General features: G+C 49.6%; 1 protein-coding gene across 7 annotated transcripts; it reads left to right on the forward strand.

Moving 5' to 3' along the window:
- Positions 1-15,592: 15,592 nt before the first annotated feature.
- VWA5B2 (von Willebrand factor A domain containing 5B2) lies at positions 15,593-27,436 on the forward strand. 7 transcript variants are annotated; one of them, XM_053918145.1, is made up of 21 exons: positions 15,593-15,727; positions 15,983-16,225; positions 16,626-16,770; positions 16,850-17,020; positions 19,080-19,311; positions 19,474-19,631; positions 20,133-20,264; positions 20,500-20,624; positions 20,756-20,911; positions 21,319-21,429; positions 21,507-21,715; positions 21,799-21,910; positions 22,418-22,603; positions 23,481-23,652; positions 23,742-24,055; positions 24,470-24,659; positions 24,757-25,110; positions 25,894-26,031; positions 26,127-26,210; positions 26,313-26,533; positions 26,620-27,436. In XM_053918145.1, exons 3-21 carry the CDS (start codon positions 16,632-16,634, stop codon positions 27,166-27,168), a joined length of 3,753 nt encoding a protein of 1,250 aa, XP_053774120.1. In that variant the 5' UTR covers positions 15,593-15,727; positions 15,983-16,225; positions 16,626-16,631; the 3' UTR covers positions 27,169-27,436. The 7 variants fall into 7 exon arrangements, with proteins under 7 accessions (XP_053774120.1, XP_071076684.1, XP_071076681.1 ...); XM_071220583.1 differs by having other exon boundaries at positions 19,080-19,299; positions 26,289-26,533; XM_071220580.1 differs by having other exon boundaries at positions 19,080-19,299.
- Positions 27,437-27,439: the final 3 nt, after the last annotated feature.

A 27,439-nucleotide genomic window follows, 5' to 3' on the forward strand; every position in this document is an offset into this window, starting at 1 on the left:
AGTCCTTTATCTGCACTAACTCAGTCAATCTTCACAACCCTATTATTCTCACTTTATAAAGGAGAAAACAGGAAGTTGACATAGCAGGTGGTAGGAATGGGACTCTGGCCAGTCTGGTTCTAGAGTGCAGCTCTTAACTCCTGCTGTACTACCTGCTGCTCAGCTCCTAGTGTGACCTGCTCAATAGTTGAGTGTGTTCATTCCATCACTTAAAACTCATCATTGCATAGGGCACAGGTGGGAGGTAGGGGATTTGGACAAGATTCTCAGGGGAGCAAGCTAATGAGTAGGAGTATCTGGCATTGGCTGATACCCTGGGTGTTCAGTGAAGCTGTTTGTTAAATTAATGACTAAAAACACATGGTATAGTGGAAAAGTCATGCACTGGGATTAGCCCAGCTCTACCACTAATGGCATCTTGGGCAAGTCAACCTCTCCCAAGTAAATTGTCCTTACCCATAAAGTGGGCATAACCCAATTTGTCTTGCTGCTTTGGGTAGTTGGGAGGGTTAAATGAGATGAAGCCCTGTGTAAGTCAAAATTTTCTGTAAACTGTAAAGAGCTGTGGATCCAAAGGGTGTCATTTCATGGACGGAGTGATAGGGCAGCAGCCTGGGGCCTCCTCTGAAGATACACAGACACACATGCGCACACAGATACTCATCATCAAGATGATTGCCCCAGGAGGGCCACCCCCAGCTTGCGTCTGTGGAGCCGGGCATCAGGAAGCGCACGTGCAGGAACACTGTGAAATGCCTGGCACCTGCTGAGCTGCTTGAGGTAAGGCAGAAATCACCATGCAATTTAAGCGTATTCTAATAATATGTGTAGGTCATGTCCTGTCAGTAATTCTAGGTTTTTCTTTATGTTAAATGGGTGGTTTGGAAGTGATTTCTGCTTTACTGCATATAGAGAGGCCTTTGAAACCCTAAATTAGAATAAATATTTGTCAACCCATGCTACAGCATTTTTAACACAGGAATGCTTTTACAAATGTTCTCTTTTGGTCATGTCTTCCCCATAGTCTGGTGTTAAAATGCTCCTGATGAATTCTCATTTTACAGTACTGGAGCTTGAGGCAGAGTGGTGATGAGTGTCTTGCTTACGTTCAGATACCTCTGCATGCAGAGACAGGGCAAGAACCAAGGTATTTGGGTCCCCAGGCTTCTCACACCTCTCCAGATCACTGTTCCCAACTTTGTTCCACATTTATTCATACAGTGGGTGACATTCTCATGTCACATGCCCATGAGTATGCTCAGGGTCATGTTACCTTCTGTCCTTTTAGGGAAGTACTTTGAACCTGGAATGAGAGGAAGTGACTGAATCTGATTTAACTTGTTTTTAGCTTGTAAATTAGGGAGCCAACTCTGGAGTCAGAAAGAAATTTGAGTCTGGATTCTGTTAGGTAGAATCTCTGTGACATTGGCACATTAAGCCTCTTAATGCCTCAGTGTCCAGATCTGTAAAATGAGAATAGTAATGGTCCTTACACTGTAGGGTTATGGTGAACATTAAGATAATACAAACAAAGCCCACTATGCTTCCTAGTAGTTCCATAAATGTTAACCATTTCAATGATTATTAGTATTCATTGCAACTCTCACTGTTTTATTAATTTTTAGTGAGATACAGCCCTCACTAAAAGGGTTTGATTCCCTGTGGCTGAAAACTAATTTAGTCACGATGCCTCTGCCAAAATGACAGGTACCCTCACCTCCTACTTTTTAAAGTCTGCCTGATCCAAGTTGCCTAAAGGAGGGACATGTCAATCCACAGTGCCTGTCCCCGCACTGCCCAGAAGGGTGGCCTGGAGGCTGCTTCAAACCCCAGAGTTCCTAATTAGAGGCTTTCCTGTGGAAATGAGTGGGTCAAGCAGGCATTTAGAGTGTGGTGCGATCAAAGTTCTAATCACAGCACCAACCTGCTTGTTTTGATTCCATGTTCATGTAGCGATCCCTTGAGGGTCTCCCCTGGAGGTGGCCTTTTAGGGAAAATGTGGCCAAACCCTGAACCTGGACAGGGCTGGCCACCCTGCATGACCCCACCACTTACCATCTCAGTGCCCTGGACCCAGTTTTATGTCATAAAGTACAATTTTCCTCTGGATAAGATGGGATGCTAATGTTTATAAGGTTATTGAAAGGATTGAGAGATCCACAAGGAAGGAAGGAAGGAAGGAATGCCTCCCAAGGAAGGTGAGTTCCTGTTAAAAACCCTGATGTTCTGCTCAGGGGGCACAGGGGGCAAGGCCGTCAGGGTTATCTGACTTTCCCAAACACAGTGGGAAGACGAGTTCAGATGTCACTGGGGAGAGAAGGTAAGAGAAAAGACGCCTGTATCCTGAGTTTGGAACACCTCAGCGAGGAGGTAAGGGACCAGTGCCAGTTTCCCAAAGGTGGGGTGTCAAAGGACATTTAAGAACGGCGACAGTCTATACTTTTATTTGAAGTTATTTGCATTTCTGAGGTGCAAAACCCTCTTCCAAATTTCAAATCTTTATCTCAAATCAATCTTTATCTCAAATCTTTAATAAAATCACATACTAGTGATTTATGTTGTTGCTTTCATTTCTGCTTTTTGAAATCAAGGAAGGGGCTGGATCAGTTCAGTGTGGGACAGATGAAATAAGGAAGCAGGAGTTTTGAGCCAGAGGTCATCACTTGGCTGACTTGATCATAAGAATGAAAAAATGCCCAAACTGCTGTGAACTTGCAGAAAACTTAGAAAAAGCTTTAATACTAACTTAAATATATGACTTTCCCTATATTTTCAGACTTATTTGGACTCTAGTGTGATCGCTGCACTTTCATTATTCAGATTAATTTGGACCTATTGCTTTTAGAGCCACTTTACCTGATAGTCTCAAGGTTGATGAAAAACATAATGACATATTGCTAAATACGTTTACCCTATGCTGCTCACACTCATGGTTTAGGCTAGGCTAGAGATACACATTTAGGCAACAGCTCCATTTATTTGTAAAGTTCTGAGGGCTTCACTGAGACTATGGGTGCGCCTCCACTTACACATCTGCTGGTTGTTGGCAGGAGGCCGCAGCTCCTCAGCATGTGAACCTCCCCCAGAGCTGCTTGAGTGTGCTCACAGCATGGGGCCTGGCCTCCTCAGAGCAAGTCATCCAAGAAAGACAGCCACGTGCCTTTTGTGACCTATTCTCATAAAGCTCCCCCACCCCCAATCACTTCCACCACATTCTGTTGTTAAGAAGCAACTCAAATAGTCCACACTCAAGGGCAGGGCAGTTGGGCTCCACTTTTTCAAAGGAGAGTATTAAGGAATTTGTGGTCTTATTTTAAAACCACAACAATTGTGGTTTTAAAGTTTAGGCTTGGTGAAAACTGAGACATATATAGAGGGAGGTATATTCACATATATATATTCTCCATATCAACTGCCTCTGTGTGTGTGTGCGCCTTTATTCATGGACTCAGTATGTATACTTGCATTTTTATAGCTGTGGTACCCTTGCTATTTTATATTTGCCTTTAAACAGCATATTTATTTCAAAAACTTTCTTTTTTGTAATTGTTATTATGGTTTTCATTATTAAAAATTTGTATGAGCCCTGGCTAGTGTGGCTCAGTGGATTGAGCGTTGGCCTGCGAACCAGGGGGTCGCTGGTTTGATTCCCAGTTGGGGCACATGCCTGGGTTGTGGGCCAGGTCCCTGATTGGGGGCATGTGAGAGGCAGGCAATTGATGTTTCTCTCTTACATTGATGTTTCTCTCCTTGTCTTCCTCCCTCCCTTCCCTTCTCTCTGAAGATAAATAAATCTTAAAAAAAAAAATTATGAGCACGTGTACCACAGCTTATTTAAACATCCCTGTTTTTAGCCATTTGGGTTGCTTCTAAATTTCCACTATTATGAATAAATGCTACAATGAACATTTGCATTCACATTATCTAAGTTTTCAGTTAGTAACATAGGAATTGGAATATTTACACACCAAAGAGCTGTAATAATCAAATGAGGTAATGTGTATAAAGCACCTGATATAGAGCTTTTCATACAATAGATACAAATAAATGGTGGCCCCTATATTATCAGAACTAATACTGACTTTGAACTCTCTTTTGTGTACATGCAAAGACTTTCAAGAGAGAAAAAAGCAAGGAAATCTTAGAGTCTGAAAGGATGTATCAAGCCTGCAGTTATTCACTATAGAACCGCCGTTCTTTGCACTCAGTATTCTCATTCACACATTTTTTAAACTTTCTTGAACTTTTCCCCCTTCATATAGAGTAGCTTTATTTTTCTACAGTATCTTAGAATTCTTGTTTAGGTAAGTTATCATGCTAGGAATTGACATCAACTACCTATCATCTCTGTCTACATAATGTCTCTCAGCATTGTATTCCCTAAAGCCTGATGAGCATTGGAGATTTTGTGCTTCTGAGACAGTGAAAATATAGACAAATTTTGTGCAGCAAAATGCACTGAACTGCATAGAAAAGGCAAAATTACCCACAACTCAAAGGACAGTTAAACTTATAGAAAAGGCTACAAATCAAGGTAGACAGGGTCAGAAAAGTAAAGAGAAATTAGGGCAATTCCAGCTAAAGGAAGAAGGGAAGGAGCATAGTCTGTCTCCAGGTAACTTACTTTGTTTTAAAAAAGTCCATCACCCTGGCCAGTGTGGCTCAGTGGGTTGGGCAGCGTCCTGCAGACTGAGAGATGCCTGGGTTGTGGGCTCTGTGCTCTGTCCCTAGTTGGGGGTGCTTGCAGAGGGCGACCAGTTGATACTTCTCTCATATCAATGTTGCTCTCTTCCTCCCTTCCCCTTTCTCTAAAAATATTTTTTAAAAAGTCCTTCCTCCTAAAATAATCTTTCTCTTTCTGGGTTCTCATGGCTATTTGCTTCCAACCCCTCAGAGTGCTGGCCACATTCTTCCTTAAAATGAGCATCTGTTGCATCAAAGCTGCAGGACAAGGGATTCATCCCAGAATCCTTTGCGGGGCCACCATGGAGCCAGACACACAATAGTGACACTTCAGGAAGGTTTGCGGAGTCTTCGTCCCCCAGCTTCGCTTCTCTGGTGAACCCTAGCAAGTCCATAGGATCTGGTGGTGTATGTGGTTCTTTCGGTGGGGACACCTGGTGACACTCAGCAAAAATGTGGTGGAGCACTGGACATCCCTGTTGCCGAGGCCAAGATACTGTGCATTTCTGTCGCTACGATAAAGCTTAATCTTGAACTTAAAAAAAATCATGCTGTATATTTTTTATTTTGCAGCACAAATTTTAAACTATTATGAAAATTGCAAACATGTACAAGAGTAGAACGACAGAATAATGAACCCCTATGTATACGTTGTCCCGCTTCGACAATTACCCTTCACGGTTCCGGTTAGTTCACCGTACTTCATCGGCACCACCGTCTCCGTCTCCGTCTGTCCTGTGAATCCTGCTTTCGTCTCCCCCGCTCACCGCCGCATCCCTGCACCAGAATAGTGCTCCTATTAGTGTTACATACCCTCATCAGGAGGAATATATAATGTTTGTGATTTTGTGAGAGTTTTGATATAACAATAAGCTTCAGTTTTTGTTTTCCCCTCATTTTCTTGCAGCTTATAAAAGGTTTTCTTATAGAATTATGCAGTGTATAATGTTATACATACAGACATTTTTAGGTAATTATGATTATACTACATAAATCAACACATCGTAGAGATGTAATTTTCTTGCAAGAAGTAAAATTCTTTTTAAAAAGACACTGTATTTTTAGAGCAGTTTTAGGTTCACAGCAAAATTAAGGAAAATGTACATTTCTTATATACCCCCTCTCTCTCCACGTGCATGGCCTCCCCTATTGTCAACATCCCCCACCGGAGAGGTAGATTTGTTACAGTTGATGAACCTATATTGACACATTATCACCCGAAGTCCATAGTTTACATTAGGGTTCACTGTCGGTGTCATACATTCTGTGGATTTGGACAAATGTATGACATGTATCCATCATTATAGCATCATACAGAGTAGTTTCATTGCCCTAAAAATGCTCTTAAACTTTCAAAAATTTAAAAAGTATTCTTGCCCTGACCAGTATGGCTCAGATGGGTGGGTGTCATCCCACAAAGCCAAAAGTCACCAGTTCAATTCCCAGTCAGGGCACATGACTGGGTTGTAGGTTAGGTTCTCACTGGTGGCGCATATGTGAGACAAGTGACCAACGTTTCTCTCTCTCCCCTCCTCCCCCGCACACCTTACCCTCTCTCTAAAAGTCCATAAATGTATCTTAGGATTAAAAAATGAAACAAAAATGTACATTAAATCAAGGGTGATGGAACATGAATTGGCTACTTGTAAATGGATCATGGGTGGGTGGGTGGGGTTCCTCTTTGCATCAAATTTTCTGTACACTTGAGATTGTTTCAAATTTTAAAAATATTTTTAAAATATAAAAGTAATACATGAGTGTTGTAACAAGTTGAAGAATGCAAATAAATATAGCACCCCTTCTTCCCAATTCTGGTCCCCCCTTCCCTAAAGAAACCATTATTACCAGGTTTATGGTTATCTTCCCAAACCTCATCTGTATTCATGTGGTCAGGTGGAAACATATGGAAACACCTCTCATTGTGCCAGCTACTAACTTTCTCCTTAGCGTCCTTCACTAAAAAATTTTTATAACATTTTACTTTAAAGTAATTTCAGACTTAGAGAAATGTTGCAAAATATTACAAAGAATTCTGCTCTTCCCTTCAGCCAGATTCCCTAGATGCTAGTATCTTGCCACATTTGCTTCATCATTCTGTGTGTATTTTTCCCCAAACTGTGTGAGAGTAAGTTGTAGACATAAAGTTCCTTTATTTCCAAATACCCCAATATATTGTTGTTTTTACTTGTTTTAATTTATTTTATTTTTTAAATATTTTATTTATTTTAAAGTCTTTATTTTTTTTAAAGATTTTATTTATTCACTTTCAGAGACAGAGGAAGGGGGAGAAACATCAATGTGTGGTTGCCTCTGGAGGCCCCCCCACTGGGGACCTGGCCTGCAACCCACGCATGTGCCCTGACTGGGAATCGAACTGGCAACCCTTTGGCCTGCAGGCCAGCACTCAATCCACTGAGCCACACTAGCCAGGGCTGTTGTTGTTTTGCTTAAGCACAAGGACTTTCCTTATATAACCACAGTACAATGATCAAACTCAGGAAATACACATTGAAAAGGCATTATTATCTAATTATAGAGTTTATATAATTTTTGTCAATTGTACCACCCATTTCTTTTATGGAAAAAATTTTATCTAAGATCACACTAAATTGTATTTAGTTGCCCTGCCTCTTTAGCTTCCAGTAATCTGGAACAGTCCTTTGGTCTTTTATCTTTCATGACCTTAACATTTTGAAAGGGTACAGGACATTTATTTTGCAGAATATCCCTCAACTTGGGTTAATCTGGTGTTTCCTCATAATTAGATTCTGGCTGTGCATTTTTGGCAAGAATATCGCATAAGTGAAGCTGTGCCTTCTCTGTGCCTCTGATTAGGAGGCACGTGATGTCAGTTTGTCCCATTACTGGTGGTGGTAGCTTTGATTACTTGGTTAAGGTGGTGTCTGCCAGGTTTCTATGCTGTAAATCGCTGTTTTCCCCTGTGTAATTAATAGTGCCTTGTGGAGAAGCCATACTTACTTTTTATGTAATCAAAATCATCAATGTTTTTCAACAGTGATTTATTCTTTTGAGGTGTTTCAGTCCTTCACCACCACCAGTAGGTTGACAGGTTTTCTGCAACATTGTTTTTTTTTTAATTGAGTTTAATGGGGTGATACTGGTTAATAAATTATATAGGTTTCAAGCATACAATTCTATAACACATAATCTGTATACTATATTGTGTTCACCACCCAAAATTTCAGTTTCCTTCGGTCACCATTTATCCCCCCTTTACCTTCTTCTACCTCCCCCACCCCCTTTTCCCTCTGGTAATCACCACACTGTTGCCTGTGTCTGTGAGCTTTTGTTTTCTTTGCTTAATCCCTTCACCTTTTCACCTGTTTTCACCGGCAAAGCCCCATCCCTCTGACAGCTGTCAGTCTGTTTTCTGAGTCTGTTTCTATTTTAGTTTATTTTGTTCATTAGATTCCACATATAAGTGAGATCATATGGTACTTGTCTTTCTCTGACTGGCTTACTTCACTTACTATTTTTCTATTGTATAGGTTTTTTGTTTTAATTTAGGTTTAATCCATCTAAAATTCACCCTGTGTATGTTGTATAGGAACACAGTTTCCACCTTTCTCCACATAGCGAACTGGTTTTTCCAGCATTACTTACTTAACCTATCCCTTCTTCAGTGATGGTGGCGCCACACTTACTGCACATTGTATTTTCATTTACATTATATCATGTTATATTTATTATATACATGGGTCGGGTTCTCTATTGATCTATTTGTTCTTGTACTAGTACCATATCTGGCAGGGTAAGCACTACTCTTTATTATTATTATTTTTTTACATACTGACTTTGCTAATTTTGAAACTTTATTTCTCTGTATAAATATTGGAGCAAGTTTATTACATTTTGGAAAATCCCCACAGGATTTTAATTGGGATCGCAGTGAATATATAGATTAACTGGGGGAAAAATAACTGTTATTAAGCCATTCCATTCAAGATAATGGAATATCAGTCATTTCCATCTTATTATTAATGCCATCTATCATGTTCTTTATTTTAACTGTAGTTTCCATACCTAAGAGGTCCACAATCACTTGTTGAAAACACTTGGGGCCACATAATTTTCAGGATTTAGAATGTTTCAAACTTAGAAAGTTGGAGTACAGTAGTGCTCTGACACGATGCTGTATTACGTCACGGGCACTGTGGGGTCTGAAACTGTCCTGAAATCAGGCACATCCATACTCCGGTCACAAAACACACCAATACTCGCAGTGAATGGGGTAACTGCATACTACATGTGGCTTGTGATCATTCAGGGGTTTATTTTTAAGATTTTATTTATTTTTAGAGAAAGGGGATGGGAGGGAGGGAGGGAGAAAACATCAATGTGTGGCTGCCTCTCATGCACCCCCCACTGGGGACCTGGCCTGCAACCCAGGTATGTGCCCTGACTGGGAATTGAACCGGTGACCCTTTGGTTCACAGGTTGGCGCTCAGTCCACTGAGCCACACCAACCAGGGCAATAGTTCAGATTTTAGTATTAAATAAATATTGTCCTCAAACTTTTTTTTAAATGCTAGGATTTGAGATTTTTTTCCTGTTGTTTTGTTATCTTAATTTGGAGTGTCCCTAAGATATTTTGATCAGTAGTTCCACTTGGTTATTTGTTTTTTTGTTTTTAAAGATTTTATTTATTTATTTTTAGAGAGAGGCCTAGGGAGGGAGAAAGAGAAGAAAAGAAACATCGATCAGTTGCCTCTCACATGCACCCCAACTGGGCACCTGGCCCACAACTCAGGCATGTGCCCCCTGACCCGGAATTGAACTGGCAACCTCTTGGTTGCAGGTCAGCGCTCAGTCCACTGAGCCACACCAGCCAGGGCTAATTTTTTAATAATTTTTTAAAACATTACTGACACCTTCTTTTCTCTCCTTACATATTTATCAACATTTATCCTAAATTCTTGATCTCTCTGTTTGAATACTTTGAATATTTCTACCTTAGAAAGCATACGTTGTCTAGTTCATTGTCCTTCCCTTGGACCCCACTAGGTGTCTGGTTATTTTGCCCTGAGAACTCCTATTCCCCTGAGGGTACCAGCCATTCTGTCTGGTTAGGGGTGTTGGGAAAGGTCTGAAGGCCCACTCTAGTTCACACCCGGGGTTAGTTTAAGGAAAGTGGAAGGAAAGAGCTCTAGGGCAGAGAGTGCACAATACCACAATTAATCACTCCCTGTTCGCTGCCACCCAGCAAGACGTTTAAACCTTTTAAGGTCTTAGGGAGAAGCCAGAGGGGAGGAGGTAACGGCCTGCTCAGGGGTTTTGGAAAGAAGTAAGGAAAGAGTGACTGCCAAGGTGATCCAGTCACCTTCTCATCACTGCCTCTCCTGGCAGGAATTTGGCACTAGAGGACTAGAGGACTCTGATAATTACTTATTTTTATAAAAATGGAGTCACATCATTCTGCAGTTTGCTCTTTTTCTTTCATCAATGCACCTAAGTAGAACCCCATTCTTTTTGACATAACACGATGTTCCATGGTATGGACACACCATCACTTACTCAACAGTTCTCCTTTTGGTGGACATTCAGGTGGTTTCCCTCTTTTTTTTTTTTTTCTTGTCCCTAAAACAGGTTTGTTTGTATCCCTGACCATGTTCCCTTAAACACTCGTGTATTTATTTCTATAGGATAACTTCTCCAGTGGATGGTGGAAGGAACGTAGAAAACAGTGCTTACTTCTAGGAGTGGGACAGAGGAAAGAAAGAAAGGGTGACTTTTTACTTTCCACTGAACACCCATTAAGGCTTTGCACCCTGACTATCCATTAGTCTTATAATATTAAAAATACTCCCATTGTAATAGTGTGACTATACTTAATGCCACAGAACTGTGCACTTGAAAATGGTGACGGTGGTAAATTTTGTTATGTATACTTTGCCACAATTAAAAAAAATAAAAAGATATAATTAAATTGGAATAAACCCTGTGCAATCACATCATTCCCTAGCTTAAAAGCCCCCGAATGACTTTCCACTTGTGTTCAAGTACATTTGGAAATCCTTAACAAGACTCTAAACCCTGACCAATGCAGTAATTATAGAAAACTTTCCTTTATTCCTTGTAAAGCTCCAAGCTTTCTCCTCATAGCTTCTGCACACACTGTTCCCTCTTGTTGGGAACCTCTCCCATCCTCTGCTTAGCTAATTCTTACTCCTTCATTTCTCATTGTTCTGAATGGAGCCTTCTCCCAAGACGGGCAAATTCCCTTATCATAATGATTGCAGAGAAAAATGCAATTTCTTGTAGCCACTATCATAAATCAAAAAATGAATAATAAAAAGATCTAAACAAATGAAACATACCACATTGAATTAGATGATTCAATATAATAAAGATGTCCCCAAATTGATAGGTTTAATGGAATTCTTATCACTATCCCAGCAAGATTTTTTGTAGATATAGACAAGATTACTCTATATGGAAAGGCACAGGAACTGGAATAACTAAAACAATTTTGAAAATAAGAATAAAGTGGGAGGAACCACTCTACACAACTTCATGTCATCTTATATATCTTGTATGTCCTCAGCCATCAAGGCTGTTTGGTATTGGCAGAAGGACAGACACACAGACCAATGGAACAGAATCGAGGGAGCCCAGAAACAGCCCTGCACAAGTATAGCCAACTGGTTTTTGATAAAAGGTGCAAAAGCAGTTCAATGGAGGAAGGATAGTCTTTTCAACAACTGGTGCTGGAGCAATTGAATATCCATAGACGGAGAAAACAAAACAAAATAGAACCTTGACCCAAATTATTTCAACATCTCAAAATTGTTTCAAATGAATCAAAATTATATAAAAATTATTTCAAATGAATAAAAAAGTTAAATGTAAAATTATAAAACTTTTAGAAGCTAAGATAAGAGAAAATCTTTGGGATCTAGGGCTTAGTGAAAGGCTCTTAAAATAATACCAAAAGCTTGACCCATAAAAGGAAAGGTTTTGATGTGTTGACAAGATGTTAAAAAAAATTAAAAAACAGGGAACCCTTGTTTGTTGCTGGTAGAAATGTAAATTTTTTTCAGCTGGTATGGAAAACCTCAGTAAGTTAAACATAGAATTACCATATGACCTAGCAACATCCACTCCTGGGTATGCACCCAAAAGAACTGAAAATAGATGTTCAGACAAAAAGATGTTCAAACAAAGGTGCACGAAGGTTCAGAGCAGCACTATTCACAGTAGCCAAAAGGTGGGAAAAACCAATGTTCATAAACAGATGCTGGATAAACAAAAGCAGTGCATCGATACAATGGCATATTATTCAGTCAAGAAAAGGGAATAAAATACTGATACATACTGCACCATAGATGAACCTCAAAAACATTATGCTAAGTGAAAGAAGCCAGACACAAAGGCCACATATGGTATGATTTATGTGAAATATGCAGAATAAGGAAGTCTAGAGAGACAGAAAGCATATGAGTGGTTTCCAGAAGCTGAGAGGAAGGGGGAATGGAGAGTGACTTTTTAATTGATATGGGGTTTCCTTTTGGGGTGATGAAAATGCCCTAAAACTGGATAGTAGTGATGGTGGCACAACACTTTGAACATATGAAAAGTCATTAATGGTAAATTTCATTTATCAGTATTTTACCACAATAAAAACAGTGCATTTTATTGTATACAAATTATGCCTCAATAAAACTGGCATAAAGTATTACAGTAATTGGGGCATTAATCGATGCCCCAATGCTAACACTTGTAGGTAAGATTTTGCTGAAGATTGGATAGTTACATAGGCTCCAACTATCTCCCCACAAAAGTACTTATTTAACTACAAAAAGAAAGAACAGCATTACAGTGGGACAACCTGGCAATCTTACTTGTGATATAACTCACTTCACGTGTCAACTCGGAGGGTGGTTTTGGATGACAGTAACATTTAAATTAGTAATCAATAATTAAGCAGACTGTTCTCTATAACATGGGTGGGCTTCATCTAATCAGTTGAAAGCCTGAGTAGAATAAAAATATCAGCCTCTGGTGTGGCTCAGTGGGTTGACCTGCAAACCAAAAGGTCACTGGTTGGATTCCCAGCCAGGGCACATGGCTGGGTTGTGGGCCAGGTCCCTGGCTGGGAGTGTGCCAGAGGCAATTTATGTTTCTCTCACACATCAATGTTTCTCTCCTTCTCTTTCTTCCTCCCTTCCCCTCTCTCGAGAAACGAATAAATAAAATATTAAAAAAAAAAAAAAAAAAAAAAGACCAGTCTCTCCAGCAGGAGGGACTTCTCTAGCAGACTTCCTTCGGATTTCACCTGCACCACCGGCTCTCTTGAGTCTCCAGCCTGCTGGCCCACACTGCAAATTTGAACTTGCCAGCCACCATAATTGGGTGAGACAATTCCTTATAATAAATAAATGAAAAGATAAATAACATAAACACATACATAGATATGGGTACATCTCCTATTGGTTTTGCTTCTAATTGGAGAACCCTAATACAGCACTTGAATTCAATGATCAGAGTTAATGTCACCGGTGACGGTAACTGACATGCACATCCTAATGTGATATAGTGAGAAGCCTACATTACTTCTACCTTCCAAAAGTGAATATCCTGAATCTAGTCATGAGCAAAGAACAAGACAAACCCGAACTGAGGGGCATTCTACGAAAATGGCCAGCACTCTTCAAAAATGTCTGTATTGTGAAAGACAAAGAGAAATGAGAATCTATTTCTGATTAAAGTATGAGCCCTTCAACACAGAGTCTATATCTTTTTAGCTCTGTATTACCCACCTTGTCCCTTATGCCTGACACATAGCAGACCACCAAAGCTCCATGCCATTCCTTAGCCCTGCCTAGGACCTCCCCTGTCTCCCGGAACCTGATTCTGCGCCCTCTGGAGCTGAGCTGTCCCTTCTCCTCCTCATCATCCTCAGCTGCTTGCCATGCTACACCCCTACCACCAGAGTGCTCCCAGCTGGGCCTTAGAGATCCTGCTTGCCATCCCCACAAAGCCCCTCTTCTCCGTAATGCCACACTGCTCTGCCCCATCCTGCAGGGTGCTTTATGCCTCTTGTAGAGCTAGAGCTGCTGACCTGTCTCTCCCTCCATATGCCTTCAGCCAAGACAGCCTTCCCAGCAGGACCTCAGGGCTGGTCCAGCTTCCCAGCAAAGCTTGGCTCCTACCAGTGTGCTATCTAGTCTCTGACAGGAACACTGTCTTCCTGGAACACTGTGGCACATCCAGGCTCTCCTCGGGACCAAAGAGAAGGACCTCTTACTTAATTTCCATGTGTTTGAGGGTCCCTAATGACTGCTCCCCTGCAGCTTCGCATTTGGCCTGAGAGCCACATGCAGATCTTGGGCCATTTGCAGAAGGGGCAGAGCACAAAACCACCATGGGGAGGCAGCCATTGCATGGACTTCCCAGACCCCTCAGGGCCTGGGCTGGTCCTGCCTGGAGATGGGGGCCTATCTGCCCACTCACCACCTACTGTTTCTCCCCATGCCTATAAGAAGGAAGTACACTCAGAATGAGGCTGGTCATGGGTGCAGCAGAGAAGGGAGGAGAGGCGTCCGTGGAACCATGGCTCACACAGTGCGGACCACAGCTGGAGCTCCTGGTGGGCTGGGCCATTGGGATGGTGTCATTCTTGTGCATTTCCACCATGAAGTTCCCTGGGAAGAGGCCAAGTGAAGGCCGCCATGCTGAGTGGTTTGAGCAAGGGAGAGGACCGTGGTTGAAGGCTCAGACACTCAAGAAGGCAGGGGCTCCCCCTGGGGCAAGATGGTGGGTGGTGCTGACTGGAGTCACAGAATAAAATAGGGAGGCCTGACAACCTAAGTCTTGCTTGAAAGCCCACTCCCCACCTGCTGCCCCTCACTCTCAGCTCTCTGCAAGTTCTCTTTGCAGAATCTGAGTGTGGCCTCTGCAAGAAAGCCGGCATGATGGGTGACCCCTCAACACGGTCACTTCTCCAGGGCTCCCAGGCTCCCCCTCAGGGACTGAGGAGAGGTTTTACAGACTCCCTAAGTGCAGCATAACACTGTCAAGTCGTAGGAAAGTTCTGCCAAGATCAAGGAACCTGTTCACAAGCAGAGATGTTTTTTCATGCTGCAGTGATGGAGTGGGGGTCACTGCTACAGCTGGGGGCTAGTCTGCAGCCACTAGAAGGTTCTGCAGGCTGGAAGGTCTCACTTCCAAGGCAGTGGGCAGCTGAAGTACAGGGAGTGAAAGCCTGAGGTGGTGATCCTGCCCACACTCCCCACCCTCAGAAAAAGTGGGGAGATTGTACTGCAGTGGCGGGAAGGCTGTCTGCTTCCTGGGAAGTCGCTGCAGTGAGGGGGATCTCTGCTTGGAGTGAGTGAGTGGTCACTGAAGTGATCACACAAGCTGAAGATACCTGCAGGCCTGGGAGGTTTCTGCAGTGACGAAGGAGCACTCTGCGAAGGAAAGGGGATGGCTTGTTGGGGCGCGGGGCCTAACGGTGATAGGGAGGTGGGGTTCGCTGCAGTGGTGAGGGAGGGTCGCTGCAGAGATGGAAAGCCTGGCTAGAGCTGGGGGCCGGGGGGCAAGAGCTGATACTGGGATGGCTGTGGCTGCCGCAGTGCTAGGGGGCTGTAGGCTCAGCTGCATTCGCAGGACGCCTCCCCTCCGGGAGGACAGAAAGGGCGGGGCCGCGCAGGCCTCAGCCCCGCTCTGCCGGGGGCTGTGGCTGTGCGGCGGCGGGGACGCGATTGCTGCACTGCGGTGCCCTGTCTGGCTGGAACCTCCAGGCTGGCGCGGAGGCAGCACCGCACACGAGGTGGGAGGGGCTGGAGGCGGGGGAGCGCCAGCCCCGCCGCAGCTGCAGGCGGGGCGAAGGAGGGCCGGAGGGGCGGCCTTTCGGAGCCGGGGCGGGACCAGCACCCTCAGGGCCGACGCCCCTGAGCGGACTCGGAGCGGCCACTGCAGGAGTCTGGAGCAGGTGCCGGAGCTGAGTGCGGCCCCCGGCGCAGAGGCGGCACCGCACACCTGGTCCGATCGTGGCGCCCAAAACTCCGCGGAGGACGCGACGGTGAGGCTAGGGCTGCGTGCGGGGAGCGGGCTATCCCTAGACCCGGCCACAGCATCCCCTGACAGCTCAGCTGGGGTGGGGGGGCGACTGCAACCCCCTACCCCCCCACACGCACACACACACACGCACAAAGATGAGCTCTGCCAGGGTGGGGAGAGGGGCCCTGGACGGACCCCCACTGGCTCTACACTTCTCCCGGCCTTGGCTCCGAAAGACCCCTCCTTTCGCTTCTCTACCTCGTTCTTCTCATCCCAGCCCCCTCCCCTCCGGCCTGCAGTCCCTCTCAGCACCCAGGTCAGACGAGGCGCCGGAGAGAGGAAGACTGCAGCCCTCGGGCTCCCCATCCGCCCCGCCCCTGCTGCCCCTTGCTGGGCTGGGGGCACCCAGGAGGATGCTGGCCCTTTAAAACCTTGCTCCCCCACCCAGGGCATCTTCCATCTCCCCACCCGCTCCACTTCCGACAGCTGGCAGCTGCCGGGAGCCCCGGGGGGCCGGCAGGTACAGGGGCGGCGGTGAGGCCCAGGAGTGGGTGGTGGAACAGCTGTGAGCCCCCACCCCACCCCCACCCTCTGCCCCTGGGGAAGCCGGCTGCCGGACCGCTCGGCGCCCCGAGCGCCAGTTAATCATTAACCCTCCGCTCCCCGGGTCCCCGCGCTGCCGGGAGCTGCGCGGCGCCCCGGCTTCCCAGGTAACAGGCGAGGATGCGGGTGTCGCTTCCCCGCTCCCTGCCTCCTTCCCGCCCGCCCCTCTCCACCTGTCGGCCCGGCTCGAGCCCTCGGTCGGTCCTGCGGGTCCCGTCCTCTTGCCTGAGTTAGGAAGCTCTAGCGGGCTTCCCGAGCGCAGGTGGGTTGCGTCGGGCTCACCCTGCGCACCCCTTCACCGAGCACCCCTCCCCCAGGGCACCATGCCCGGCTTGTACTGCCCCTCCAGCTGGACGCCGCTGCCCCTCACCGACTCCTGGGTCCGGGCCTGCGCCAACGGACCCTGCCTCAGCCTGCGGGCCCGGCTCACCTACCACAACCCGCAGCCGCAGCCGGTTGACGGTGAGGCCCGGAGGGGGCGCAGGGCGGCGGGGAGCGGGCGGCGGGCGAGAGCCGACGCCGCTCGTGCCCCCCGCCCCAGGTGTGTTCGTGTACCCGCTGGCCGAGGCCGAAGTGGTGTCGGGCTTTGAGGCAGAGGCGGCCGGACGGCGCGTCTCCTTCCAGCTGCAGAGCAGGCGTCGTTCGCAGGGCGCGTGCTGCCGCGCACTGGGTCCCGCGTTGGGGGCCTCGACGCCCCGCCGCTGCGCGCAGGGTGAGTCCAGGGAACCCCCGCCCCGCGCTCAAGCCAGCCGCCAGGCTGTTCCTGCACCTGCTCTGCTTGCGTCCCGGGCCGCCTCCTCCCCCTCCTGCCCGCTCCGGCCACTGATTCTTTTTTCCACTCATTGATTCATCCCTTTATTCAACAGTTACTGACTGCGCACCTGGCATGGGCCAGGTGCTGGGGGACCGTGACCCAGGCCTGACCCAAAGGTTTCAGTCAGGGAGACACACACAGCAGACAGTCACACGTCTGTCTCCCCTTCTGGAGCACTAGCTCCTGACCTGGGACAGGGTTTTAGTCACTTCCAGGTCCCAGCATCTCGCACCACAAAGGGGTTGGGTGAGTGTTGAGTGAGGATGCAAGCCAACCCCTGTGTTACTTTTCATGAAGCGCACTTCACTATTTACTTATTTGTCCATTCATTTGATTTCTGCGCATGGGATTTAACGTCCGAGTGAGAAGTGGGACAGAATCCAGTAGTGTCGAGAGTTGGCATAAACCCAGCAGATAGCTAGAAGCAGAGTAGGAATGTTCCAGAAGGAAGTGGAGCCGTCATTTGGCTGATAGGAAGGAGGATGGAATGAAGTGGAGAGGAGAAAGGCACTCCAGGCAGGGGCAATAGCGTGAGCGAAGGTGTGGTACTAAGTTGTACTGGGGGACGGTACTGAAATGCCCCGTGTTTATGGTGATTTATGTTTGACAAACCCAGTCACTGGTATCTTCTCATTTGAATCTAGAGAGGTATATGCATCCGAGTGTTGTTCTCCGTTTTACAGTGACGGAAATAACAGCAATGGTCTCTTAGGTGTTGGATGCTTTGCATGTATTTTTTGTTTATCCTTTTTTTTTTTTGAAGATTTTTTATTTATTTTTTACTTTTTATTTAATTATTTTTTTTAGAGAGAGGAAGGAAGGGAGAAAGAGAGGGAGAGAAACATCAATGTGTGGTTGCTTCTCACACATCCCCAACTGGGGACGTGACCCCCAACCCAGGCATGTGCCCTGACTGGGAATTGAACCAGCGACCCTTTGGTTCACAGGCCAGCACTCAATCCACTGAGCCACACCAGCCAGGGCACTTTGCATGTATTATTTCATTTATTCCTCACAATGATCTTTGAGATATAGTCAGTATGGCCCCCCATTTTATGGACGAGGAAACAGGTTTCTCAAAACAAGAGAGTCACCAAAGGACAGAGTTAGAAGCCACAGAGCCAAGACACAAACAGTGCTCTCTCCATGGTAACAAGCATCCTCCAGCCTCAGTTGGTTGAGAAGGAAGCCCCTTTCTTCCTTCTTACCTTTCATCTCCACCCCCCTCATTTATTCAACAAGCATTTCTCTCAAAAGGATGGATAAGTGATTACTGTGGAGAAGTGAGGTGAAGTAGGGCTGTAAGGGTGGGCGGGGCGAGCCGCTGTAAGGCCTTGACTGCCACTGTGCCCACCTGGCCGTTTCCAGGGCTCCCTGGTTTCCAAACAAACCTGTGATCTAAGTACAATGGTGTGCTTGGTATGCAAATACAGCTTCACTGGCCTCTGGCCAGCTTCATAGCATATTACTGCTCCTAAACTCCTCTTGGGTCAAAAACTCGGAAGCCACTCCTGGTGGGCAGTGGGGAAGTCCTTTCTAGGACTTAATGAACAGGCTATGGGAGATGTCAATCCACAAGGGATGGCCCTTTAGGAAGATTATGTCCAAGGGCTGAGTGGATAGGGGCAGACAGGGGCAGAGGGACAGAGGGTATGGGTCCCCCAGGATCTTGGCGTGGTGTGGGCATGCACATCCTCCTCAGCCCTCCGTTAGCAGGGTTGTCACTGCTCCCTTTTCTAACGACAGCAGATCCTTTTAACATCCATCCATCTCTCTTTCTACTGTCCGTCACCTCACGTCTCCATCCTGCATCACCAATGCACTAGCCTGTTGTCTCTCCAACCACACAAAGCACCCCTTGCCCAGGCTCCCCTAACTCAATGCCTGCTCCCACCCCTACCTTCCCTCATCTTTGCTGCTTCCAGCCCCCTCTGACCCCCTTTCTCACCCATCATAGGTCATCTTGTCTTGGATCTGGCCCAGTCCCGGTCCACACTTGTGCTGCCCACTGGCCTCATCACCCCGGCGGGCACCATGACAGTGACCCTGTGCAGCAGCCGGGCGCTGCCCTCAAGGCCTGATGGGGTGCTGCGTGTGGCTCTGCCCTCTGTGCTCACCCCACTGGCCCTGCCAGGTCCTCCGGGCGCCCCCAGACCTCCGGGGCTCTGTGACGACAGGTTGGGCCTATGGTGATTCTCTTCATCCCTCCCTCGGCTTCTCTGGGTTTAGTGCGGGTGAGGGGGCTTTGGCAGGGTGCCCCTGAGATGGGTAGGGTGGAGAAGGGGCCAGGAAGCCAGAGGGGTTAAGGGTCTTGGTGGGGGCCCAGTGACTCTCCTTGTGCTCCCTTCCAGCCCTACCAGCTGCTTTGGGGTAGGCAGCCCTCAGGAGGAAGGTCTGGCCTGGGAAGAGCCAGCTGCCCCTCCGGACGTGTTCTTAGGCCCTGCCCGCTGCCCTGCTCCATACACCTTCTCCTTCGAGATGCTGGTGACTGGGCCATGCCTACTGGCAGGTGGGTGCCCCTCCCAGCGTAGCTGACTGGGAAATAATTCAAGGCTCAGGGGTGGGAGGAGCACAGGACAAAAAGAAGACAGGGACCTAAGATGTAGAAACCTTCAGTCTCACAGCGGGGGAGCATCCTCTGGACATTTCTATACAACACACACGCCCTCAGTTTGTCAGTGTCATTTCTTACCAATGGGAAGAGAGAGGCTTACAGTGAGACCAGTCCAAGTGATGAAGTAGAGTCTCCTTGTGCAAGAACTCGGGGAGAATGCTAAATCAGCAATTGGTTTGACCAGCCAGGAAAAGAGCTGGGAATCTGTCTCCTAGCCCATGGAAGCAGAGAAACCCCTCTGGTCCATTCAAGCCTATGATCAGGCTGTGAGAGCTGAACTGAATCAGTTGTGGTCCTTGCCCCCGACCTCCATGGCCTGCAAAGGTGATGTTTATGCTCTTGGTGCTGACTTGGAGTGGGGCGATCATCACCCCTCCCTGTCTCTATGTCCCTCAGGCCTGGAGAGCCCCTCTCATGCTCTGCGGGCAGATGCCCCACCTCATGCCAGCTCTGCAGCCACCATCTGTGTCACGCTGGCTGAGGGCCACCGCTGTGACCGAGCCTTGGAGATCCTCCTGCATCCCAGTGGTGAGAGACTGGGGCACACAGTGGGCCAGCTCTGACCAGCTTCAGGACTACCTGGGTAGCATTTTTCAAGTTTATATGTCCAGGCTTGAAGCCAGATGGACCGAGTCAGCTTCGAGGGTGGGCCTGGTGGTACAAGGAGGCTGGACCTTCAAGGTCCTCCCAGGACATCAGGACTGGGCAGTTGGGATCCAGAGACAGAGACTTCTCCAACAGAGCTGTGTCCCCTCCTCCCCAGAGCCCCACCAGCCACACCTGATGCTGGAGGCCGGCAGCCTGAGTTCAGCAGAATATGAGGCTCGAGTGAGGGCCCGCCGGGATTTCCAGAGGCTCCAGCGAAGGAACAGTGACGTGGACCGGCAGGTATAGCTACCTGGGGGCCTGACCTGGCTGCTAGAAAGATAGAAAGAGGCCCCAGGGCGGGGTCCTGCTGCCAGCTCAGGTTGGAGCTGCATTGAGCCTGGCCCCAGATGCATCTGGGCTCCCATGTTCAGGTGTGGTTCCTGCAGCGACGCTTCCACAAGGACATCCTGCTGAACCCCGTGCTGATGCTGAGCTTCTGCCCGGACCTGAGCACGAAGCCGGGACATCTGGGCACAGCTACGAGAGAGCTCCTCTTCCTGTTGGATGGCAGCAGTGCAGCACACAAGGCCTGTGGGGGCGCGGTGTGGGCAGGCCTGGGGTGGGTGGGCTGCAGCTCGCGTGCGCACACACACACTCCCTCTCTCATACACAGTCGTGCTCTCCCAGATTCCAAGAGCCTCTCTCATACGTAAAGTTGCATTCAGACACGCCTAATCCCAAAGCCAACTGTCAGATATACCTCCAGAATCACATATGCAAAGGTCTCTCACACACTCAGAGTCTCCCTCACACTCCCAGGTTCTCACTCCCAGTCTTTCCCAGAGAGTCTCTCTCACACAGGGCCTCTCCCAGATTACCACATCCACACCCTCATTTGACACACGACCTGGAAAAGGTAGGTAATCTGGTGTCCCTTACTCTCTACCAGTGCCCGTGGGACCTGCTTCACACTGCCCTCCCTCTCCCTCCCCAGGATGCCATTGTTTTAGCCATGAAGTCACTCCCATCCCAGACTCTCATCAACCTGGCTGTATTTGGCACCTCAGTGCAGCCCCTCTTCCCGGAGAGCAGGCTTTGCAGTGATGTGAGTGTCCAAGAATCTGGGGGTCTAGTGGAGACATTTCAGCCCAGTGCAGCCCAGCCTGTGCCTTCTCTCTCCAGAACACAGTGAAGCTGCTCTGTGAGAGTGTTGAGACCCTGCAGGCTGCAGGAGGTCCCCCAGATGTGCTGGCTGTGCTGGACTGGGCCATGAGGCAACCCCAGCACAGGGCCCACCCTCGGCAGCTGTTCCTGCTCACTGCTGCCTCACCCATGGCGGTCACTACCCACCAAACCCTGGAGCTCATGAGGTGGCACAGGGGGACAGCAAGGTATGGGGTGGGCAGAGACAGGTGCCTGAGATTGACCCCCTAAGAGGATCCTGAAGGTCACCGTGCTTCTCTGCTTTCATCAGGTGCTTCTCCTTTGGGCTAGGGCCTGCCTGCCACCAGCTGCTCCAGGGTCTGTCTGCCCTCAGCAGGGGCCAGGCCTACTTCCCGAGGCCTGGAGAGAGGCTGCAGCCCATGGTGAGCTTCAGCCCGGGCCCTGTTCCCTACTGCTTGAAGTCCTTCCCCCGAGTTACACTGAGTCTGAACCAGAAAGCAGTCCAGTTGCGGGGTCTCCTGGCTTCTCTCCCCGACTCCAGTCCCTATTCTCCCTTGAGATGCCAATCAGGGGAGGAGCTATGGGTGCTGCTGTGAGAGGCTTCAGGAGGCTGAAGGTGGAGGGGCATGGCCTCTGACCACCCCGCAAATACTATTCTCAGTGCGTCCCAGTACTGAGTCGTGTCCTTGCTAAGTCTTGTCTTATTCACGTGGCACAGCTCAGGTCAGGAGATGGACCAAGCCCTGAGGACTGAGCACTCAGCCCCCTTGCTTGTTCCTACCCCCATTCCTTCCCCTGACCTCAGCCTGACCCTGATCCCCTCAGCCAGAGGCTAGGCAGATGGCATCAGGGGAAGGGCAGCCTTTCTGCTCTGTAGCTGTGTGGCACCTCTTTCTCTCCCATGGCCTCCCTCTGGCCACTCCTCACAGCTGGTGCAGGCTCTGCGGAAGGCACTGGAACCCGCTCTGAGCAACATCTCTGTGGATTGGTTTGTGCCCGATGCGGTGGAGGCACTGCTGACCCCCCGGGAGATCCCAGCACTCTACCCTGGGGACCAGCTGCTCGGTTACTGCTCACTCTTTAGGGTGGATGGCTTCCGGCCCCGCCCACCTGGGGTAGGCCTGGGCTGGGGTGTGGGAGGTGGGCCTGGGATGGCAGAAGCCCTTGCATCTCTTCCACACCCTTCTTCCAATTCCTGTGCCTCTCCACCAAACTCTCCCCCCACCTCCAGGCCTCATCAGAGACCCACTGGGCCCCCCCATCCTCAGGTGACGGCAACCCACCTGCTCTCCAGGTCTTCCCCTGAGTTGTCCTTTGAAGTGTTGCCCTTGGCTTTTATCAAAGGTCACCAAATCACACAGACACAGAGAACAGCTCCAGCATTTGCTGTGAGATTTTTGTCAAAACTTGCTCATTACTTCAGAGTGCCCTACAGAAGGTACCACCAGGTTATTTCCTGTAACTTTCAGGGACAGATGGAGCACAGTCTGAACTGATGAACCTCAGGGCTTGGCTCTGCCAGGTACTAGCCATTTGACTTTGGGCTAGTCATGTCACCTCTCTGAGACCGTTTCCTCTCATTTTTTTTCATAGGATCATTGTAACAAGAGGTTATAATGTACTCACTCTTGGTAGGGTACTTGACACATAGTAGGAGTTGGAGATATGAGTTATTTTTATCATGAAAAGCTCTCTCTCGAGGAAAAAGAACTAAGCATGCTTCTTCCTTTTTGATCATGAAGGCTATATAATGGACTGTTTGCCTTTTTGCCTGGTTGCCAGGGAAGCTCAGGGCCAGACCTGAGGCTCAGCCACAGCAACTCTGCTGACCCTGTGGTTAGTATGGATGCTTCCTCCTTCCTTAGTACTAGGCTTGCACTTCTGGTTTATTAACTTTATTGCCTCTTACAGTTGGCCACCTTAAATCCTGTTTGGAAAGAGGCAGTGTAGAACTATCGTCTGGTTCTTTTCCCAATGACTGTTCCTCTCTAGGGCCAAGAGCCTGGCTGGCAGAGCTTGGGTGGCTCCATATTCCCATCCCCAGAGGAGGTGCCATCTGCCACCAGCCCTGGCACTGATCCCACTGGCACCTCAGAGCCACTGGGAACGGGCACTGTGTCGGGAGAGCTGTCTAGCCCGTGGACTACTGGGGACTCAGAGCAGAGTGAGTGCTGGGTACATATGTGTGGCTGCGTTGGAGGAGAGGGCAGTGGGAGAGGCCAGGGCTGGGGTCCATTCTCTTGCCTCCATTAGGTGCTGATGCTCTGACAGACCCAGTCACGGACCCTGGACCCAACCCCTCTTCTGACACAGCCATATGGCGTCGTATCTTCCAGTCCTCGTACATTCGGGAGCAGTATGTGCTCACCCACTGCTCTGCCAGCCCTGAGCCAGGCCTGGGCTCCACAGGCAGCAGTGAGTCCCCCAGATCCCAGGGCCCTGGCTCCCCAGAGGGCAGTGCCCCTCTGGATCCCCCCTCTCAGCAGGGCTGCCGCAGCCTGGCCTGGGGGGAACCTGCAGGCTCCTGCTCCTGCCCCCTGCCTCCACCCCCACTGGCTCCAATCAAGGTGAGGTTCAGTTCACACCCACTCACCATAGTGTCTACAGAGATGACACGAGGTGGCATGCAGTGAGGAGCGCAGGGACATGGTGTTCTGGGGGCCTAGATTTAGTGTGGCTAGCCCTGTCTGAGGGGTCAGGAAAGCAGGAGCCGTATCTGGAAGAGCAGGTAGAAGTGAGCCAGGCAAAGAGGGAGACGACATGAACAAAAACAGACGAGCAACAACCTTAAGTGAGAAACAGCGTGTGGAGCAAGATGGCACTGAGGGGTCAGAGCCCATGAGCAGCCTGGCCTTTCCCCTAAGGGTGGTGGCAGCCAGTCAGGGTTTCAGAGAAAGGGGCACGCGGCCAGTTTGGGGTATATGTGTGATGGCCAGGAGCTCTGCGTTCCTTGACTGGTGGATCCCATTTCTCACATGCAGGCTGGGGCCTTGAGTGCTGAGGTGCTGGGCCGTCGACGCAGAGCAGCTCTGGCTGGCCGAAGCCTCTCATCACCCCCAGGCCGGGTGAACCCAGTCCTTGGCCGTCCCCAGCGCCCCTCTCTGGGTGCAGCACCAGATAGGCCAGGCCCTGAGTCAGGGCAGCAGCTGGGACAAGGCATGGATGACTCAGGTGAGGGGTGGATGGAGAGTTGGATTCTGACACCAAGATCTTGGGAAGGTGGAGCCCAGGGCACCACCCTGCCCCTTCCCTGCCATTGTCTCCTCAGGAACCCTGCTCTCCCCAACCCCCATGGACTGGGACACGTGGATGGAGCCACCCTTCTTGTTCACGGCAGTGCCCCCCAATGGGGAACTGGCCGCCCCAGCAGTGGCACTGCCTCCCCAGGCTCCACGCTGCCATGTGGTGATCCGGGCCCTGTGTGGGGAGCAGCCTGTGTGCTGGGAGGTGGGTGTTGGGCTAGAGACACTTTGGGGGCCTGGGAATGATGGCTCACTGCCTCCATCATCCCCTGAAAGAGAAAGTGCTTGGGACCAAGCACTCCATCGGCTGACAGCGGCTTCTGTGGTCCGGGACAATGAGCAGCTGGCTCTCCGAGGGGCTGAGACCATGGCTGATGGGGGTGAGTTGCTGGTGGGCTCCACCAGGGACCAAGGCGCCTGTGTGGGGCAGAGCGGCAGAGGAATAGTCTGTGTTTGATCTTTCTCTACCTCACTCTGCACACAGACTTGAGGCGGCCCACCCACATTAACGAAGAAAAAAAGGAGGCAGGGCAATGGGAAAACATGGATAATAAAAGGGATGGGAGAATAAAATTTTATTAAAGATGCACACCATGAGGTTATGTGCCTTTGCAAGCATGGGATCCAAAATTAGAAAGCTTCTTAGCAGCCAACAGAGGTAAATGAGATCTTGTGAGGATTCACAGTGCCCATAACATAAAAACAAATGTCATTCAGGAAGAATATTGAAGTCATATACAGTTAAAACTTCAGTTCTTCAGTTACACTGGCTATTCTTCAAGTGCCCACTAGTCACACATGACTAGTGGCTACCACAGTGGATCATGCAGACGGAGAGCAGTTCCATATCACAGGAAGTTCTATAGGACAGTGCTGAACCGAGCGGGTGGAAAGGCACCCGTCAGTGCTTCCTGAATGGTGTCCAGAATGTTGGATTACTGGGCGGCCAGGGGGCCTAGCCCTGCTGTGGGTGGAGGGTTCAGCCTAGCCACTTCTTGTCAAAGTCAGGGAGTCCAAACTGGTCCTGACCCCGAGAAACTCCACTGTGTTCAAGGACAGAGAAGCTGTGGGAGCACCAAGATTTTTTTTCTATGGAGCTCTCTGTAGAGGGTGGGTGGTGGGCATGCACCCCCTCCTGTTCGGCAAACTGCTTGGTTTCACAGGCCATGCCCGGAGGTCCCGGCTCCGAGCCCTTCAGACAAGCAAGGTCAGCTCTGCCCCCTCCTGCTTCACCTGCCCTGTAGCTGTGGACGCTGCCACTAGGGAGGTCCTACCCTCAGCCCTGCAGGTGCAGAGCTCAGGTAGAGTCCCTCCTGGGTAATCTTTAGGTGCTGGCCCTCACCTCACTGGCTATCCTCCCAGACAAACCTCAGCCCTGTCTCCTGTGCCCCTGCAGAGCCAGCTGAGCCCCCAGGCACCCCTCCTGCTTCTCAGGGCCCTCTAGATGCAGCTCCTCTGCCCACAGCTGTCCGCTGTAAAGGTAACACTCAAGTTTGGGGAAGTGGTGGGGAGCACCTAGGCTTAGGGATCACCACGGCACTGCCTGGCTCTGAAGCAGGACTTCAGGGTGGCTCTCTGGCAGGTGGCTCAGACCCGGACCAAAATGACAACTCCAAGTCTGCCTTGGGGGACCCTACAGCCCCTACCAGAGGTCCTCAACACATGTCCCCACAGCCTCCTTTGAGGCTCAGCCTGGGTCGTCGGAAGGCTACAGGCCCAGAAAGTAGTAGACTCTGCAGCCCCAACACAGGCCAGGCGAGTGACGGCCACGGTGAAGGCAGCGACCATGACTATCTGCCCTTGGTGAGGACTCGGGAGGTGGAGGGTGGCGTTGCCAGGGCCATGGCACTGTCTCAGCTCACTTCTCCCCCCACCTCCTCTCTCCTCAGGTGCGGTTGCAGGAGGCGCCTGGCTCCTTCCGCCTGGACGCCCCCTTCTGCACAGCGGTGCACATCCCCCAGGAGCGCTTGTGCCGGGCCTCACCCTTCGCTGCGCACCGCGCCAGCCTCAGCCCCACCTCAGCCTCATCTCCCTGGGCACTCCTGGGCCCTGGTGTCAGCCAGGGCGACAGTGCCACGGCTTCCTGCAGCCCATCCCCCAGCTCAGGCTCAGAGGGTCCAGGCCAGGTGGACAGTGGGCAGGGTTCAGACACAGAGGCCTCAGAAGGTGCAGGAGGGCAGGGTGGTGCCGACCTTCGGGGCAGGACCTGGGCCACAGCAGTGGCACTTGCGTGGCTGGAGCACCGCTGTGCCGCTGCTTTCAGCGAATGGGAACTGGCAGCAGCTAAGGCTGACTGTTGGCTTCGGGCACAGCACTTGCCGGATGGCCTTGACCTGGCCGCCCTCAAGGCTGCAGCCCGAGGTCTCTTCCTGCTGCTACGCCACTGGGACCAGAACCTGCAGCTACATCTGCTGTGTTACAGCCCAGCAAACATGTGAAGGCTGCCCACTGCTGGGGCTGGTGCCCCCCAACAGACTCAAGTCACTGCCACCGGGGTTGGCCTCTCCGTGCTGGGAAGGGGTAGATGGGTGGCAGCCTGCCCCCAACTGCTTCTCATCTTCCCAGGACCCTCTTGCCCCCACAGAAAGTGCCTGCCTGTGCTCTCTCCCGCTCCTTCCCCCCGTACCCCCAACACTTCCCCTCTGAGCTCTGTACAGTGCAGTGAAAGGGGAGAGAGCCACAGTCCCCAAACCCTATACAATAAAGTGC

This window comes from Desmodus rotundus, chromosome 2, assembly GCF_022682495.2.
Source record: "Desmodus rotundus isolate HL8 chromosome 2, HLdesRot8A.1, whole genome shotgun sequence".
NCBI classification, from domain to species: Eukaryota; Metazoa; Chordata; class Mammalia; order Chiroptera; family Phyllostomidae; genus Desmodus; species Desmodus rotundus.

Coding starts and splice junctions, on each gene's coding strand:
- VWA5B2 (XM_071220583.1), top strand. CDS start 16,632: ATGCCCGGCTTGTACTGCCCCTCCAGCTGGACGCCGCTGCCCCTCACC. Junction 20,265..20,499: donor GATCCTCCTGCATCCCAGTG/GTGAGAGACTGG, acceptor CCTCCTCCCCAG/AGCCCCACCAGCCACACCTG. Junction 24,660..24,756: donor ACAAGGCATGGATGACTCAG/GTGAGGGGTGGA, acceptor TTGTCTCCTCAG/GAACCCTGCTCTCCCCAACC.